The 19,507-nt window shown below is 41.0% G+C and overlaps 1 protein-coding gene and 1 non-coding gene across 14 annotated transcripts in view; one reads left to right on the top strand and one right to left on the bottom strand.

Moving 5' to 3' along the window:
• Positions 1-19,507, bottom strand: part of REPS2 (RALBP1 associated Eps domain containing 2) — a 353,324-nt gene that overhangs the window by 205,788 nt on the left and 128,029 nt on the right. For 10 of the 13 annotated variants that reach the window (XR_008290030.1, XM_053202117.1, XM_053202118.1 and 7 more), the window contains exon 13: positions 17,776-17,912. The exons of the other annotated variants lie outside the window; for them this stretch is intronic. Coding sequence is in view for 9 of the 10 variants with exons in the window: in XM_053202117.1 (XP_053058092.1) it covers positions 17,776-17,912 (137 nt within the window). In the remaining variant the exon portion in view is untranslated. The remainder of the gene's footprint in view (positions 1-17,775; positions 17,913-19,507) is intronic. 13 annotated transcript variants of the gene reach the window in all.
• Positions 11,638-11,710, top strand: TRNAK-CUU (transfer RNA lysine (anticodon CUU)). Its single transcript has one exon. It is a non-coding gene; the product is annotated as a tRNA-Lys (tRNA).

Below are 19,507 nucleotides of genomic sequence, written 5' to 3'. Positions count from 1 at the left end.
GCATTAAGGAATCTACTCCTGAAATCATTGTTGCACCATATGCTAACTAATTTGGATGTAAATTTAAAAAATAAAATTAAAAGAGAGAGAGAGAGAGAGTAAATAGCAGGAAAAAAAATCACCTAGTCCAAGAAAACTTCCCAGAAATGAAGAATACGAGTTTCTAAATTAAAAGAGCCCAGAGTGCCCAGGACAACGGAAGAAAACAGACCCAGGGCAAAGCACATCGATATGAAATTTCAAAATAAAAGATTCTACAAGTTTCCTGCAGGGGGTGGAAGAGGAGGGGAGGCCGCATCCAAAGGATCAAGAGTCCAAAAGGTTTTAGACTTTTAAGATACCACTGGAAGCTAGAATTCATTGGAACAATGCCATGAAAATTCTGAAGAAAACTGATTTCCAACTGATGGCTTTCCCCAAAAGAGCAGCCTGCATGATGGTTCAAGTAAAGGTATTTTTAGACATTCAGGGTCTCATATTGAGCTCCATGCACCCTTTCCAAGAAACTACTCAAGGATGTGTTCTACCAAAGCAAGAGAGTAAACCAAGAAAGAGCAAAAGATGAGAACAGGATAAAAGAGATCCAACATGGGAGAAAGAAGAAAATCCTTGGATGACACAGATGGGGGATGCCATGATGAAAACTAAGTATGAGGCACAGAAGACAATCACTCTACATTTCTTCAAACAGATGAAACTAATACCTGTGTCAGAATTTCATAAAAGGAACTTTAGAAAATTGAGAGAGTCTGCAGTTGATTCAGGGCCAAGTACATTGAAAAGAAACAAGTTGATTATTCACTCCAAAGCCAACAAAAATCTGTCCAAGTAAGAAAAGTCAGTAATTTACTATATGGCTTACATAGTCATAATACTACCCTAAATACTACTGATCTAACCAAAATTCTAATATAACTGTACTGGGAGGGTGAAAGAGGAGAAAGATGCTAGAAAGGGAAGGCAGTAGATGATGACTAAAACTGAAAAGTCAACAAGAGGTTATACAAATATGTTATTTTGCAGTGTGAATACCAAAAGAATATAAAAAAAACTCTGTAGCAGAGTATATTCTCTCAAGTCTTGAGGTTCATCAATAGCCTTGGAAGTACTTCCCAGACTTCAGTGTGTCCCCTCAATTCAGCACGGAGCCCTGGGCCTTCCCTTCCACCATATCAGGATACCAGCTGAGATTATTCACTTTTCCAGCTTTTTCCCTCTCTTTCCAGAAGTCATGTCCACTGACCCTCGGTCAAGAGAAGGTGAAACTAAGAGCACCCACTCACTTTACTTCACTCCAGATTTGGAGTATCAATAAGAAATCTCAAGATTTGCCTACTTGCACACACAACTTCTAGAAGGAAGCAGGCAGAGTCAAGAGTGCGCCCAAAGCCTCGGGTTTCCCCTTAGCTGCCACTCTTTCAAAAAAAAAAAAAAAAAAAAAAAAAAGGCATGAGCTCCTGCATCTTTGCCTATTTGGTTCCTGCTGAAAAATCTCTTCTTCGTGTTTATGACCGTGTTCATTTCCTTTAACAATAAGTGATATTAATCTAGGTTCATTCTACCAATTTTAAATCCAGTTCATCTTTTTATCTCCCACAGCACATAAACACACTGCCTTGTGCATATTAAGTATTCACATGGTGCATGAATAACTGAAATTGAGTTTAGTAAAATAATCTCCTCTGATAATAGTTTCAGTCCATTCATGACCTTAAATTGGATTCAAGTATTTTATCCAGCATGCCCTAATCAATTTTAAAGAGAGAAAATGTATACCTTCATGCAAAGTGAAACTGAAAAAATACTTTGGCTGAGTAATCTAGCATACACATGCAAAAGATGACAACGTACCTGTTAAGAGTAACACCTGCTTGCCCGGAAGGGAAGAGAAGGAAAGAAGAGGGGAGGAGAACACTTTTGATGCATACATTAAAAGCTACCATCCTCGTGAAGCAACTGCAGGTTTATTCCTAAATTCTCACAGTTAACAGGTCGAACACCAGGTATCAGCAAGGCTCTGTCAAATCAAAAATTTTTTATAAGTTGGGGGGTGCCTGGGTGGCTCCGTCGGTTAAGCGTCCAACTCTTGATTTGGACTCTGGTCATGATCTCGCAGTCGTGGGATTGAGACCCACACCAGGCTCTGCACTGGGCATGGAGCCTGCTTAAGATTTTCTCTCTCCTTCTCCCTCTGCCCCTCTCCAGCTTGTGTGTGCTCTCTCCATCTCCCCCCAAAAAATAATTTTTGCATGTGTAATCAGAAAAAAAAAATGATACCCAAATCCTGAAAACAAGATTTAAAAGTTCATAAAAGAAACTGCTATTTAATCCTAAACTCAAAAAACACAGTAATCATTTCTGGTGTTCATTAATTTATTGAAAGATGTGCATTTTCTAACACTGATCTGCTGAATCTCAGGTTTCTAGTGTCTTCATCCCAAACTCTAACCTCTAAAATTCATCCTTTTATTATGCTAAGAAATTTCCAGACAGGGGCACCTGGGTGGCTCAGGTGGTTAAGTGTCTGACTTTGGCTCAGGTCACAATCTTGCGGTTCGTGAGTTCAAGACCCACTTGGCACTCTGCGCTGATGGCTCAGAGCCTGGAGCCTGCTTCGGATTCTGTGTCTCCCTCTCTCTCTGCCCTCCCCTGCTCACGCTCTGTGTCTCTCTCTTAAAAAGAAAAAAAGAAAAAGAAATTTCCAGACAAAATATTATTCATATATGTTACTATCTATATACTAATTTCCTTCAGATTTTTACAAAGCCCCAAATCAATGACTTAATGAAAATGTGTTCCAAATTACTAAGTGGAAATAAAGCAGATGTGGCGTTGGATAGCTGCAAGGGACAGAAAGTCAATTCTTCAGGGGAGTGAAACTTGGAATAACTTCAGCTGTGAAAAGGCCTCCCATCCCCCCAAACTAGGAATATTTTATGAAGAAAATAAAAGCATTCAAATGCCAAAGGAAAAGAAAACACTTAAAGGATGGAAAATGTTGAAAGGAGTCTACCAGTGGGACCAACACTTTTAAGTATCAATCAAGTAGAGTTAGCCATAAGCAAAGCTTCAAGGATTTCATCAGGAAGGACCATTCCTCTTCTTGGAATCCATTAAAATGGCTATTTCTTTGTAATAGACAATGTACTTCCTTTCCTTTCTAATCATAAAAGCATGTGTGAGTCTATGCCTATCTCCTAATCACCCAGTTACACACAGTGATGGGTTCGTAGGTCACACACACCTATGAGTATGACCAAATATTTGCCAGGAGTACTCTTCCAACAAAATAGCTGCCTCGATCCACTGACAAGGCCCCATTTCCCCCTAAACACACAAGCTTATTAAATTCTCTATTCAACACAATTATCTTTCACCAATTCAAAGACAGGAATTTACACATGACTTGGAACTGTTCAACAGGGAAAATATTAATGACTGAGTTGGTTAAAAAGTAATGAGGTCAAATTCAATTCTTCCACTTTGCGGATGAGAAAATTAAGGACAGAGAAGTAAAAGGACATCATGAAGGCTACTATGATGCAGTAATCAGTATCACATTTTGAACCCATAGGATAGGTAATGGTAAAGAGCACAAAGGTCACTGGGATAGGGGATAAACAGCTGGACAAATGTTACTGTATATCCAGGGAATAAGCACGTCAGAAAGTTGTAAAGAAAAGTACCGCAACTTCAAGGAACTAAAAGGATGCTTCTGAATATGCAATATACCACAAACTCAGATAAATGTTAGACACGATCTAAAAATGTGTCACTGTAGCAAATATTTAGCCTCCTGAGTCATGTGATTACCTCTACACAAGACTACATATGACTCCCTTGCTTTAAAAAATATTCAGGGGCACCTGGGTGGGTGAGTCGGTTGAGTGTCTGACTCAGGATTTCAGCTCGGGTCATAACGCACGGTTAGTGGGATCGATCCCCACACTGGGCTCTGGGCTGAGCTTGGAGCCTGCTTGAGATGCTCTCTCCCTCTCCTTTTGCCCCTCCCCCACTTTCACATGCACGCACATGCTCTAAAATAAAAAATATTCAGTGGAATACTGTCATAAGGACATACAGATCAATAAAGAGAATGCAGAGCCCACAAACAAACCCTTATATTTACAGTCAAATGATTTTAAACAAAGGAGCCAAGGCAATAGGGAGAGATTTTCAGCAAATAGTGCTGGATATCTGCGTACGAACAAATGAACTTCTACCCTTACCTCATATTACATACAAAAATTAAATCAAAATGAATCAGAGATAGAAGCGCTAACACTGTAACATTTTTAGGAAGGATGAGTAGAAATGCTTCAAGACCTGGGGTGAGGCAAAGATTCCTTAGATATAGGACACCAAAAGCATAATCTAAACAGGACAAAATTGATAAACTGTACTTTACTGAAATGTACAACATTTTTGCTTCAAAATATACCATTAAGAAAATGCAAAGACAAGTCACAAAATGAGAAAATGTATTTGCAAATCACGTATCTAATAAATGGCTTGTATGCAGAATATACAAAGAACTCCAGAATACAGAATTCAACAAGAAGAAGACAAACACCCAATTTAAAAATGGATAAATGATTTTAGCAGACATTTCACCAAAGAAGATATAGGAATCATTAGTAAGCACATGGAAAGATGCTCAACATCATTAGTCATCAGGGAAAAAGAAATCAAGAAATCAAAACCACAAAATGAAATACCACTTCCCATCTACTGAGATAGCTATAATTTTAAAAAATAGTAAGGTATTGGTAAAAATGTGAAGAAACAATAACTCTCATACACCGGCTGGTGGAAATGTAAAATGGTATGGCCACTTTAAAAAATAGTTTAGCAGTTTCTTAAATTCACCATACACCAAGTAATTCCACTTGTAGGTACTATGCCAAGAGAAATGAAAACATATGTTCCCACAAAGACTTGCATGCAAGTGTTCATGGCAGCCTTATTCATAAAAGGTAAAAAGTATAAACTCAAATGTCCATCAAACTGAAGAATGGATAGACAAAATGTGGTATATCCATACAACGGAAAACTGTTCCACAATAAAAAAAATGAAATACTGATACATGCTACAACTTCGATGAACCTCAAAAACATCATACAAAATACAGAAAGCTAGACACAAAAGACCCCATAGTGTTATGATTTTATTTATATGAAATGTCCAGAAAAGGCAAGTCTATGGAAACTGGAGGTAGATTACTGGTTATCTGGGGCTGGGCATGGGTATTGACTGTAAACATGCATGACGAATATTACTGGGGTGCTGAAAAGATTCTAAAACTGGAGTATAGTAACATCACAATTTGATAAATTTACTGGAAATCATGGAGCTGTACACTGTAAAACAGATGAACTTTATGGTCTGAAAATTACATCTCAATAGTTCTTTTAAAGCTAAGGGTGGGGGAAAAAAAGTATAATTAATCATATGGGAGAGAGAACATAAACAAAATGGGCCATAGTTGACCACTGTTGAGGCCAGGGATTCAGTACACTATTCCTTTCCTTTTTAAAAAATTTTTTTAACGTTTTATTTATTTTTGAGACAGAGAGAGACAGAGCATGAACGGGGGAGGGGCAGAGAGAGAGGGAGACACAGAATCGGAAGCAGGCTCCAGGCTCTGAGCCATCAGCCTAGAGCCCGACACAGGGCTCGAACTCACAGACCACGAGATCGTGACCTGAGCTGAAGTCAGGCACTTAACCGACTGAGCCACCCAGGCTCCCCTTCCTTTCTTTTTTTATATATATTTAAAGTTGTTAGGATGCCTGGGTGGTTCTGTTGGTTAAGGTCAGACTCTTGCTTTCAGCTTAGGTCATGATCTGAGAAATCATGTGATATTGGGCCCCATGTTGGATTCTGTGCTGAGAGTGCAGAGCCTGCTTGGGATTCTCTCTCTCCCTCTCTGCCCTTCACCCCCACCCCCACCACCACACACATGCTCTCTCTCTCAAATAAATTTTAAAAAATAAAGTTGTTGATACTATATATGAGATATAAGATCTCCAAGTATTTATGAAGGCAAAACTTTTCTTTCCTGTCTAGCTAAAGAACCTCAGGAAATTGGCCGAACACTGTAAATCACATAAAAGAAAACACAGGAAAATACTATTAGTTTCTTGGCATATAGTGGGCACCATATCTATTCTTCAATGTATCTCTTAACTTTAGGTGTATTATTACCTATAGAAAAATAATAAGGTGTGCTACCCAAATTAAATTAATATAGACTGCTTTCTCTGACACCAAATCTGCTACAACAAAGACCTGAACAGAGAGAATTCTGATGAAGAACAAAGCAATTACATTTCTGGATCTCAGCATCACTGCCTATAGTATGTGAGAGTTGGCCAAGATAACATTTAAGTTCTCTTTGAGCATTGACACTTTCTGATTCCAGAATTTGCTTGCCAGTTTTTTCCAGTAACTCCTTCTTACACCATGGGATATGTGATACAGGTTAACTAGGTCCCAGATGAAAACACAGGCAGAGTTACGCAACAAAAACGCATGAGAATTAACTAAGCGGTAAAGTTCAAGTTTCATTTCTTGTACTACATTTACATAAATGCATTTCTCCTAATCATGTTACTATGAAACTCCTTAGGTTGGTTCAAAACACTAGCTGTGCGTGTGTATGTTTGTGTTGGAAGGAAGGCAGGCAACCTAGGAAAAGACTCTATTACCTTGGTACAGTCTCTTTTCCACCAAGAATTTTTTAAAAATATGACATTTAAGTCTGAAACATTTCAAAATGAGTTTGTGATGACAACTATTCCATACCAAAGTTTCTCAATCACTCCACCTTTTGCAACCTGGATTAATCCTACCACTGCAATGAACTGTTTTAAGACTTCCTAAAAACACAGTTGGCGAACTCCTCCCCTAGTTTCTATTCTTTCTGGTCAGTCAGCAAATGTTAGACTTCCGTTCTCCACTTATTCCTAAAATACCCTCCCCCCCAAGCATTCCCAGCCAAGGTGCTTGACCCTTACTGAATTCATGTATTGTCATGGCTTTAGGTCCAGCTGTTAAGACAAAGGAATTTGGTGTTTACATAGAAAGACATGAAAAGTTTTGAGCAGGGAGGTGACAAGAGAGTTGAGCATAAGAAAATTAACCCTTGGGGCGCCTGGGTGGCTCAGTCAGTTAAAAGCATCCAGCTCTCTGTTTCGGCTCAGGTCATGATCTTGCAGTTTCATGAGTTTGAGCCCCGCGTTGGGCTCTGCGTTGACAGCTCTGAGCCTGGAGCCTGCTTCAGATTCTATGTCTCCCTCTCTCTGCCCCTCCCCTACTCGTGCTCTGTCTCTCTCAAAACTGAATAAATTTTAAAAATAAAATAAAATAAAAAAACTGCCCAGACTCAATGCCCTTCTCACATACAACTCTAATAGTGATTGGCAGAATGTAGGGCCATCTCCATATTCTTCTTAGAATTCTCCAGAGTACCTAGTACACAGTAAGTGTTCAGTGAACATTGGTTAAATGAGAAGACATTTTTGCTGGTCACCCTTACTGCAATCTATTTCAGCTTTCATATAACTCTTGAAACCAAAATGCATATAAGGAATTTAGTGATACACTGAGAACTGTGTTGGTTTATGGTATTCTTCAGTTCAAAAGTTTCGTAACAGTCATAAGCAAAAGGTCTATCAACAGGTACATGGGTAAATACGGCCCAAATCAATAAAGGTAAAAGAAATAGAGTATCACCATTTTGCAACTACCAAAGAAATAATGGATCTCAACAGTAGTTTGCTGGAAACAGCTCATACCAGCTTCTGAGAGCCAACTCAGTACACCTGTTCCAACCCCACATTTAGTGACACATCAGCAAGAATGAAATTGGCTGTGGCAGGAGTGTTTATACCATAAAAATTGGCAGACAGCCAGTTAAACATTGACCAACGCACCACTGGATAAAGGCAATGAAGCTCAATACCTGATAAAACGATTATATGAAAGGCTGTGGGGGATCTCGATGATAATGGATGAACCAGGCTAAAACTTCATGAACCCACTGATAAACCAAACATCACAAAAACCTAGGCATTAGACATCAGAGGCCTCCTACTGTGATGCAGTAGAAAATACACAGCATCACCAGTAATGATTCTTGCCAAAACTAGAATGTGATTCTAATCAAGCCTGGATCCACCTACCAGTTTGTAAGAAATACAAAAGACAGAAGGACAACAAGCCAAATATAGAATGTGGAATGTCTACAGGGTAGATGATTTTCTTACAGATGAATAAATACCAACTGGCGGTGGGGGGGGAGGAACAGATTGTAGGAAGCTCCTATCGATTAAAAGAGACTTAATAGTCAAAACAAACACAGTGTGCATTGTAGCCCTTGTTTGAATACTAATTTACAAGTCACTACAAAAACACATACTTGAGACAATTCAGAAAATCTGAACATTGGCTAGATATTAGATATTAAGGGGTTATTCTTAATTTTGTTACATGATAAAGATTTAGTGATTTTTTTTTGAAAAAGGCCTTATCCATTAGAGATACATATAATGTATATATGAAAGTATACAATATCTGGCACTTGATCTGGGGATGGGGATTTTCTACTTTTACATAAATTTGAAGTTTTCCTTAATACAGTTTTTAACAGAGTAACCAGTATACAGAATATATACAAAAGAATGACAAAATTACCAGTACTGACAGGGATATATCTCCAAGAAATAATGACTTGCCTAAAAGCGTTGGGGAAACATGTACAATGTGATACCAATTATTTTAATGACAAAAAACATTAAATTGATATTATGAGTGGACTAGAAAATGTCAGAGGGATAGCGGGCTTGGTGGAGATGAGGTTAAGGAACAGATCTGTCTGCACTGTACACAGAACAAAAAATTTGTCTATTACTCAAATGAGTTTTATTAACATTTTAACGTATATTTATTTTTGAGAGACAGACGGCAGGCAGGGGAGGGGCAGAGAGCGAGGAAGACACAAAATCTGAAGCAGGCTCCAGGCTCTGAACTGTCAGCCCAGAGCCCGATGCGGAGCTTGAACCCACAGACCACGAAATCATGACCTGAGCCGAAGCCGGACACTTAACTGACTGAGCCACACAGGCGCCTCAATAAGCATTTTAAAAATAAAGGTCATACCTTTATCTGCATCCTCCAGGTATTCTAGTCCTGTTCTTTCCCACAGTCCCTTGTTCAAGCACTCAGCCAGCCAGGGAAAGCTGTAAAACCAGAGGGTCGATAGAAAAGAGAATGCATCCTGCCTAATTGCAGCACTAGCTGCCCCCTCACCTTGGCAAGCCTTTGTAAACCCTCTACAGGCACAAATCACAGCACTATGCTAGTAGAGAAACTTTCACATAACTATTGGAAAAGAAAAAAAAACCTATACATAGCGGAAGGAATAGGAAACAGGAAAAAGAAGGACCAAGTGACACTATACTGCAGCCAACACCTTTTACCTATCAACTACTGAGAAGTGCAAAAGGAAACCTTAATGCTGTCACTACAAATTCTTTCTTTTTAAGTTTACTTATTTGGGGGGGGGGGGCAAGAGAAAGACAGGGAGAGAATCCCAAGCAGGCTCCATGCCACCAGCACAGAGCCCAATGGAGGGCTCGAACTCATGAACCATGAGAGCTCGAACTCACGAACCAGGAGATCATGACCTGAACCAAAATCAAGAGTTGGATGCTTAACCAAATGAGCCACCCAGGTGCCCCTGTCACTACAAACTCTGAGTGTTACTTCTAATTTTTTTTAATGTTTTATTTATTTTTGAAAGAAGAGAGAGAGAGAGAGAGAGAGAGAGAGAGAGAGAGTGTCCCACCAGTGGAGGAGGGGGAGAGGCAGAGAGAGAGGAAGCAACAGAATACAAAGCAGGCTCCAGGCTCTGCACTGTCAGCACAGAGCCTGACGCGGGGCTCGAACCCATGGACCATGAGATAATGACCTGAGCCAAAGTCAGATGCTTCACTGACTGAGCCAGTCAGAGAAAAAGTATACAATTGTATGCAAGCAGCCAGTTAATGATTCTTTAAATGTTTTCCAAACACTAAAAGGGATTTCCTCCATGATTTGTGGTAGCTGCAGGATTGCTTAAGCAGTTAAAAGTCCAATAATGAGTATGCTGCCAAACTCATCATCTAAGTCAAGGATGTGTCCAGACAACTAAGAGACCAGTTAACAAGGTTACAAGATAGATCAATATATAAAAACCCATTATATTTTGGGGTACGTAAGTGGCTCGGTCAGTTAAGCATCCGACTTAGGCTCAGGTCATGATCTCACGGTTTGTAAGTTCAAGCCCCACATTGAGCTCCACACTGGGCTTCACGCTGACAGTATGGAGTCTGCTTGGGATTCTCACTCTCTCCTGTTCTCTCCCTGCCCCTTCACCACCTGCACATGCTCTCTCTCTCTCAAAATAAATAAACTTAAAAAAATTATATTTCTATACACCAGCAATGAAGACTGAAAAAATGAAATTAAGAAAACAATTCCCTTTAAACTAACATCAAAATAAACAAAATACTTAACAATAAATTTTTTAAGTGTGAAACTTATATGTGAAAACTACAAAATACTGTTGAAAGAAATTAAAGACTTACATAAATGGAAATATATCCTGTGCTCATGAACTGTAAGACTTAATACTGTTAAGATGGAAAACATCATGTTGTAGACCATAAATGTGTACAATTTTTGTCAATTACTCTCATTATAAAGTTGGGGGAAAATATTGTTGAGACAGCAATACTAACCAAACTGATCTACAGAGTCAATGCAATCCCTACCAGATGCCCAGCTGCCTTTAATATAAATTGACAACCTGATCATAAATTTCATATGGAAATGCAAGGAACCCAGAATAACCAAAGCAATCTTGAAAAAGAATAAAGCAGGCAGATTCACATGTCCCAATTGCAAAACTTACTACAATTCTGCAACAATCAAGACAGTATGGTGCTAGCTTAATGGAATAGAATTGAGAATCCAGAAATAAACCTTTATGGTCATGGTCAGTTGATTTTTCAACAAGGGTGCCAGGAAAATTAAACAGGTAATTAATAGTTTTCTCAACAAATGGTACTGGAACAACTGGGTAGCCACATGCAAAAAAACAAAAAACAAAAAACAAAAAACAAAATTTGAACCCCTGCCTCACACCACATACAAAAAATCAACTCAAAATTGATCAGAGACCTAAATGTAAAAGTGAAAAATATCAAACTCTTAGAAGAAATGAGTATTTGTGACCTTGAATTGAGCAATGATTTCTAAGATATGATACCAAAAGCACAAATGACAAAAGAAAAAATAAACTGGACTTCATCAAAATTAAAAGTTTCTGCACTTCAAAGGATACCATCAAAAGGTTGAAAGGACAACCCACAAACTGAGAAAATATTTGTAAATCATATATCTGAAAAGGGACTTGTATCCAGAATATATAAAGAACCCTTACAAACTCAACAATAAGAAGACAAACAGCCCAATTTAAAAATGCGCAAAGATTTGGAAGAGACATTTCCCTAAAACTGGCGCAAATATGGCCAACAAGCACACGAAACGATGTTCATCATTAGTCATTAGAAAAATGCAAATAAAGGGGTGCCTGGCTGGCTCAGTCGGTAGAGCATCTGACTCTTGATCTTGTGATCATGGGTTCAAGCCCCATGTTGGGTATAGAGACTACTTTAAAATAATAATAGTAAAAAAAAATGGAAATCAAAACCATGATAAGATAAAACTTCATGATGGCTAAAATAAAAACGACAGGCAATAACAAGAGCTTCAAGAATAAACTGCGGTCCTCACAGATTGCTAGTGAGATGGTAAACTGGTGCAACTACTTCGGTAGTTCCTTGAGATGTCCAACTTACAGTTACCGTACAACCCAGAAAGTTCACTCCCATGGATATCCATGAACTGATAAATGAATAAAATGTGCCATATTCATAGAATATAATATTATTCATCCATAAAAGGAATGAAGTTCTCCTACATGCTACAACATGGATGAACCTCGCAACCATTATATTCAATGAAAGAAGCCAGTTACAAAAGACCATATATTGTGTGATGCCACTAATATGGAATGTCCAGAACAGGCAAATTCATACAAACGGAAAGTATGTTACAGGATGCCAAAAGCTGGGGGAAGAGGAAAGGGGAATGAAAAGGGGCTGCTAGTGAGCATGGGCTTTCTTTTTAGAGTGAGGAAAATGTTCTAAAACTGGATAATGCTGGTGGTTGCACAACAGTGTAAATCTACTACAAGCCACTGAATTGTATACTTTAAAAAGGGAGAATCTGAGGGGTGCCTGGGTGGCTCAGTCGGTTAAGCACTGGACTTTGGCTCAGGTCATGATCTCACTGTTCGTGAATTTGAGCCCTGCGTCGGGCTCTGTGCTGACAGCCCAGAGCCTGTAGCCTGCTTTGGATTCTGTGTCTTCCTCTTTCTCTGCCCCTCCCCTGCTCGCGCGCTGTCTCTGCCTCTCTCTCAAAATAAAAAATATTAAAAAAAAAACTTTTTTAAAAAGGCGAATTTTATAGTGTGTGGATTTTATCTCAATAAAGCTTTGATTAAAAAAAATTGTCCAGACTGCCAAACTGAACCATTAAGCTGGATGTGTACTGCAGACCCAAAAGTTTGGGGGTGGGGCAGGAATCCCATAATCCTACTAGATTTTAAAAGAGAACCAAGTAGCACTCACATGAATGATACAATAAGGAAATCTATAAGGTCAAAGCCGTCTGTGTGAGCAAATTCATCCTTTGGAGAACTTGAACGGTTAAGTTGGTAAGACATATTGTATCTCTTCTTCCCAAGGTGTTTACCTATTTCTCAAGTTGCAGAAAAATGCATTTGTTTGTAGGAAACCCCAGACAGACTCTTCTCAGATTGCCAACTAAAAACTACACCCCCATTCCAAGGTAAGAGAGAGCCGTTATCACACTTTGCCCATCCGTAGATCTCACAATGGAGGCTAGAGGAAGTCCTCTAAAACTATTCCTCACTATTGGAAAGGCACTCAAAAGGAATCTGAAGAACCTATCAGAACCTTAAAGAATGTCCTAAAATGCTTCTGTTATTTCAGGTGCATTCTAGGAAGTGGCAACAGATTGGTCATAAAAATACCCTGGATAGAGAATAGTAGGCAAGTTTGAGACAGGTAAACTCAGCCAGGAAGGACATTTCTGGTGCTCTCAGGTACCATCTGGTCATTGCGACTACGGAGTGAAAAGTAAAATTTTTAAAATATCGGGGTGCCTAGGTGGCTCAGTTAGTTGAGTGTCCAACTTCAGCTCAGATCATGATCTTACGGTTCAGTTCATGAGTTTAAGCCCTGCATCGGGGCTTGTTGCTGTCAGTGCAGAGCCTGCTTTGGATCCTCTATCCCCCTCTCTCTGTGTGCCTCCTCCACTCATAACGCTCTCTCAAAAATAAATAAAACATTAAAAATAATAATATCTATATATGAGGCAAAATTTAAAAGATACAAGTGCAGAGGGGCACGTAGGTGGCTCAGTCAGTTAAGCATCCAACTCTTGATCTTGGCTCAGGTCACGATCTCACAGTTCTTTTTTTTTTTTTTTTTAATCTTTTTTTTCAACGTTTATTTATTTTTGGGACAGAGAGAGACAGAGCATGAACGGGGGAGGGGCAGAGAGAGAGGGAGACACAGAATCGGAAACAGGCTCCAGCCTCTGAGCCATCAGCCCAGACTCTGACGCGGGGCTCGAACTCACGGACCGCGAGATCGTGACCTGGCTGAAGTCGGACGCTTAACTGACTGAGCCACCCAGGCGCCCCACGATCTCACAGTTCTTGAGTTCAAGCCCCACATCAGGCTCTGTGCTGATATCGTGAAGCCTGGTTGGGATTCTGTCTCTCCTTCCTTCTGCCCCTCCCCCACTTCTTCTCGCTTGCGCGCGCGCGCTCTCTCTCTCTCTCTCTCTCTCTCTCTCTCTCACTTAAAAACCAAGATACGGGGCGCCTGGGTGGCGCAGTCGGTTAAGCGTCCGACTTCAGCCAGGTCACGATCTCGCGGTCCGTGAGTTCGAGCTCCGCGTCGGGCTCTGGGCTGATGGCTCAGAGCCTGGAGCCTGTTTCCGATTCTGTGTCTCCCTCTCTCTCTGCCCCTCCCCCGTTCATGCTCTGTCTCTCTCTGTCCCCCAAAAAATAAATAAACGTTGAAAAAAAAATTAAAAAAAAAAAAACAACCAAGATACAAGTGGGTATTCAATGAAAAGTGAGTTTCTCTCTCACTTCTGTTCTCAGTCATCCTATTCTCTTCCCCAGAGGCAACCACTGTTACCACTTTTCTAAGTATCCTTCCGGAAACTGTCTACACATTTAAAAAGAACATACATATTCTGCACTGTGCCTTCTTCACTTAGATAGGTCTCCACTTAGTACACACACCTTATTCTTTTTAACTGCTTCGTAAGTATTCATAATATGGATGTACTATAACTTCCTAGCCCCGGAATGGATTTTTATTATCAGGATGTCTAAAGCAGAGAGAAAACATTAGCAACCCATGGGTAGTATCTACCCATGGATGTGTTTTGTTCAGCCATCACAATGGTTTGAACACGTGGATCTCAATGTATTTGACCATACGGGATGTGGTGGAAAGAGCTGTCCACCAACATCCACTCTCCTCTTTTATAGTAAGAGGGACGTCAACGGGAAATGGCTACCCTACCAGGAGCTACACTGCCCAGCTGCCTGCAGCCAGCTATCTCCACGGGACTAGCTTTCCCCAGTTAAAAGTTGAGTGGAAGTGATGAAGGTTTCTGGTCTGCAGCTTTAAAGGGATGGCTATGTTTCCTCCACACAGTCCCTGCCCCTCCTGCCAGGCTGACTGACGCCCAATGACTGGAAGAGGGCCTCTCCGTGGCCTGAAGGGGGTTCACCAGCACCGTCCTCTGGTTGCAAGCTTTAGGCATGGCTTTGGAGCAGGTCACTGTTGAGAGTGGAATGAGGGTAGTGGAACAAAAGATAACCCTGTTATGAAAAATATTTGCTTTATGAAAACAACTGTTTCGATGAGGAACAGGAGGTTAGGTTCTAAAAAGTACTACCTTCGCAGTGTGGTTTTTCTTACAGGAATTTCAGTAATAAAATGTTTTGTGGCTATAAGCATAGAACTATAAAATCTAAACATCACTGAACAAGCCCCAGGTTTGACTACATCTAGGTTTTGTACACTTGCATCACCACAGAGACTTTCTTACACGTTTTTATTTTCTCTCAAACACAGCAGCTGTTCAAGCCTTGAGAGGATGGCTCCGCAACCTGGATCAGCTATTACAAAGGTGATCTGATCTCTCTTTTACACACGGCATTCGTGTCATACCAACGCCTGCCTATGAAAGCATACACCTTTAGGTCTAATACCAGCACCTACCTATCTAGAGCCCTGGGAGAATCTAGACTCCTGTGAATATAAATTGAGACTGTTTTACAGGTATCAAAGTAAAGCCAATTGCCCCTGACTGCCAAGTGGCCTCCTTCATTTTTATAGATTTACATTCTATACCAGCCCTTTGCGGGGCACCTGGCTGGCTCAGTCGGTAGAGCATGCGACTCTTGATCTCCAGGTTGTGAGTGCGAACCCGATGTTGGGTGTAGAGATTACTTTAAAAAAATAAAATATTCAAATCAGCCCTTTGTTAATCTTCCCCATATCATGTTACCTATCTGCATAAATGTGAAGGCATTAATGCCACCCTCTTCTAAGCTCTTCCCTTAAATCCCACCCAAATCCGACACCGAGTCGGTGGGCTCTCCTCCCTTTGGTAGCTACAGTCTTTTATTCTATATCCTTCTCCTCCCTTTATATAAACATCAGCCCTCCTATGTAACAACCACCTCATCACTTTCTTCACTTCCCTCTTTCATTCCTGCTTCTTGGCATCATCTCTCCATCCTGTTTCTTCTCCACACAGTCAGTCCACCATAGGCCACTCTGACTCAGCAATCTAGCCTCACTTCCCCTGTTTTTCACAATCCTGTGTTTCTACCACAGCAGGCAACTGGGGCTCGGTCCCTCTGTGAGCCCACCAAGGAACTATCCCACGGGAGATCAAGGGAGTCAGGGGACTTTATCCTCAGACTCCCTTTCCTCAATGATCTTCTGTGCAAATGAGTGCGTATGGATCAAACATGCTGCTATTAGGGTCATGTTTATCATCTCACCAAAACCCTACAACTCCGCGGACAGTTGGCCCTATTTTACAGATTAAAAATCTGAAATGCAGAAAGATTAAGCCACTTGCTGAAAATTAAACAGTTAATAAGCAGCTGAGCTGGACTCCAAATCCAGCCTCGTCTCTTCCATTCTATGATGCAATGTCGGAAGAGCCACAGCACATCCATTCCCCAGCACGGTCGGCACTCGTGGGCTTGCACAGCCAGAGAGATGCTTGCACGCTTCCAGCCTCTCCTCCCAAGGAAAACGTATTAAGATAGCTGCCCAGATTGTTTTAATCTTCTTGCATGCATAGGAAAACCTTCTAGGTCATAATCCACCAGCCATGTGAAATTTTTATAGCATCATCATCCGTGGCTACTCCCACCTCAAATACCAGTTACTATGAAATTATGCCAGAATTTGGATCAAAGTATGGGGGAAAATGCAAGGCAAATTTTTATCTGATGAACTCATGGCAGAGAATCAAATTTCATAGAGAGTTCCAGACTCTAGTATATTAAAAAACAATCTGTAACTTTACTGTGAGGAGACTACTTTATTAGAACAACTAAAACATGCTGAGCTCTGCTGGGACACAGGGGTCATGCTAATGTGTGAGCCAAAGAGAGTCTTTTCTTGCTTTAGTAGAAAATATAATAATCTGCAAATCACTAGCATCTGAGGCTGGCTTGATTTAAAATGCACACAGATATAGAAAAAGTTCCAGGAAATCACTGTATTTATAGCTTGCCTACATTAGTCAGCGGAACGGCCCTCGCTGCTCCCAAAATAACACTTGGGAAGGCGCTGCATCCTAGCACCTTCACTAAAGCCAAGGCATGGTTCTCATCTGCTGCTCTGTAAGTTCCCTAGGAGGACCTCTCCCCCTTCCCAGGGAGCCAGGCAAGCAGACAGGGCCCTCCAACCTCCCTCACCACCCGCCCAGCTGTACAGTGGCTGCCTCAAGGAAGTCCCAGCCCCAGAAGGCCCCCAGCAGGCTACCTAGAGGAGCCCTGGCCTTAATCCCCTCCACCAACCAGCTAGCCATCAGTCAGATTTAGAAAGCAGAGCCCCCTTAGCATTAAACCCTCCAGGACACAGGATCTTCACCACACGGGTAAGACACAGGAGAAGATTCTGGCCGGGTGTTGATCACCAAGATCTTTCACAAAAGAACCGCGTAAGCGTTGGGGAAGTAACAGACAGTAATCCCATATATAAATTACCACAATGCAGCAGAGAACAAGACCCCAGCCATGCACACTCAGTGGGCTATGTGGGGTTAAAGTATTTTAATCCTCTTGGTACAGAATTTCTTAATTCCTGGTCCATAGCAAGTGTGGGCAAGGCTGCAGACACATGGGAGATCTATCTGCCTAGAACTGCTTTCCCTCCCAGGAATACCATAGCAACTCGAAGACCTTCCCAGGATGGGAAACGGCCAGGTCTGCTCGTCCCGTGAACTCACAAAGGCCTCTGTGGCAGACACACATCCACGGACTCCCACAGGAAAAGGAAAGACAGGGGTGCAGAGGGGCACTTCACCTGGCACACTGGGCTGGAAGACTTTATTCAGATCCAAGGAGGAGGCTCTGGAGTGGGTTTTCTGTGGCCGCGGTGGCGGGGTGGGAGGGTCCTCGCCCCTTTTCATGGCCTCTTCTATGGAGGTGCTAGAGTAAGATCTGCAGCAAAATAAGGAGAGGTCGGAAGGGAGACAGCAAAGCTTTAGTCTCTGAAGTAGGGTTGGAATGGAAACACCCACTACAAAGGACTGACCAGTTCCCATCTCGAAGCAACAATGAATTCTACTGTCCCTTGGGTGCCAGTATCTGCAGTAACTGCCCACACCCAACCCGTGAATCAGAAACTTTTTAACCTCTTTGTTCATATTATATCTTAGACCTAAATTTACCCAAAGAAAAGCTAAATTCAAACCAGTTTCTACTGGTACTGTTAATAAGAATAACATGTAAACCTTCTGCTTAGGTACTTCCATATTGTAACAGAAGGGCTTCATGGGTTAACAGACTGCAGAAGTTTCCTCCTGTTTACATGCAAACGTGATGACAGGCACATATGGAAGTGGGACAGATAACCTGAGAGTAAGTATCCGATGCTCAGGGGAATATGCCACAAGTGAAATTCAGGAAAGGAAAACACACATCAGTCAGATGGAGGGGTCGAGGCTGTCTCAGCATGAGAAAGACCAGTTTGGGGGTCAAATTTTCAAAGCAAAAGCATCCTCTTAACCTTCTCCCTCCCTCGGTAACAAGTCAGTAGCTAACTAACTAGGCAACTTCTGAGACTGTAACTCCAATAATGACATTTAAAGAAATAGGAAATAAATAACTTCCAAAGGTCACATAGCTAGAAAGTTACATAGGTTCGATTCAAACTCCAATCTCTTTCTAAATTCCATTTTTAAAATATTCTGATACTGCCTATGAGCCAGGAAAGAAATCTTTTGGTAGTAGCGGCTAAACTACTTAGAGACGTAATTATTTTCTAAATTAATTCAACTCAGTCTATTGCTTAGAAATAGCTTTGTGGATGAGTTCCCAATATGATTTTCTAAAAAGCGGATGTGTATATCCGTTCTGCTCAGCTTCTCGGCTAAGTTCATGTCAAAGAAGAAAATGACCTTTGAGTCAGAGATAGGTTCTAGGGACAAATTAACCTCAGGAAACTGCTATCAGTATTTAGCTATTAGAGAGGCATTTATAAAATCAGAATCTATCTATTACTATTAAGCAATTTCAATTCTTGGTAAAGCTGGTTTGGGCATAACAAGATTTTACCTTCCTGAATCATTCCCTCAAGGGTTTCCTTGTGGTGGCTGAAGAGTTTTGTTTGTCAAGCAAGATTGCAATCTTTAATAAAGCCACCATAATGGCATGTGACGTGCTCTGGGGTGGTCCCTGTAAAATAAGTGGCATGACAGGCAAGGCAAAGGCATGTAGGAACCAGCACGAAGAACGCTCTAGTACTTTCAACCAGAGTCAGAGGAAATTGATAAGAAAGAACATTTTCAAATGGGAACACTTGATTTGAAAAGGAAATGGGAGACTCCTGCTAGAAATTAAAAGAACTTTCAAGCATTTGACTTCGGCTCAGGTCATGATCTCACAGTTCTTGAGTTCAAGCCCCACATCAGGCTCTGTGCAGACAGCTTAGAGCCTGGAGCCTGCTTCGGTTTTTGTGTCTCCCTCTCTCTCTGCCCCACCCCTGCTCATACTCTGTGTCTCTCAAAAAATGTTAAAAAAAAATAAAAAGATTT

The sequence above is a fragment of the Acinonyx jubatus genome, chromosome X, assembly GCF_027475565.1.
Source record: "Acinonyx jubatus isolate Ajub_Pintada_27869175 chromosome X, VMU_Ajub_asm_v1.0, whole genome shotgun sequence".
Classification (NCBI taxonomy): Eukaryota; Metazoa; Chordata; class Mammalia; order Carnivora; family Felidae; genus Acinonyx; species Acinonyx jubatus.
The sequence above is the reverse complement of the archived record's forward strand: the minus strand, read 5'-3'. Positions and strand labels throughout refer to the sequence as shown.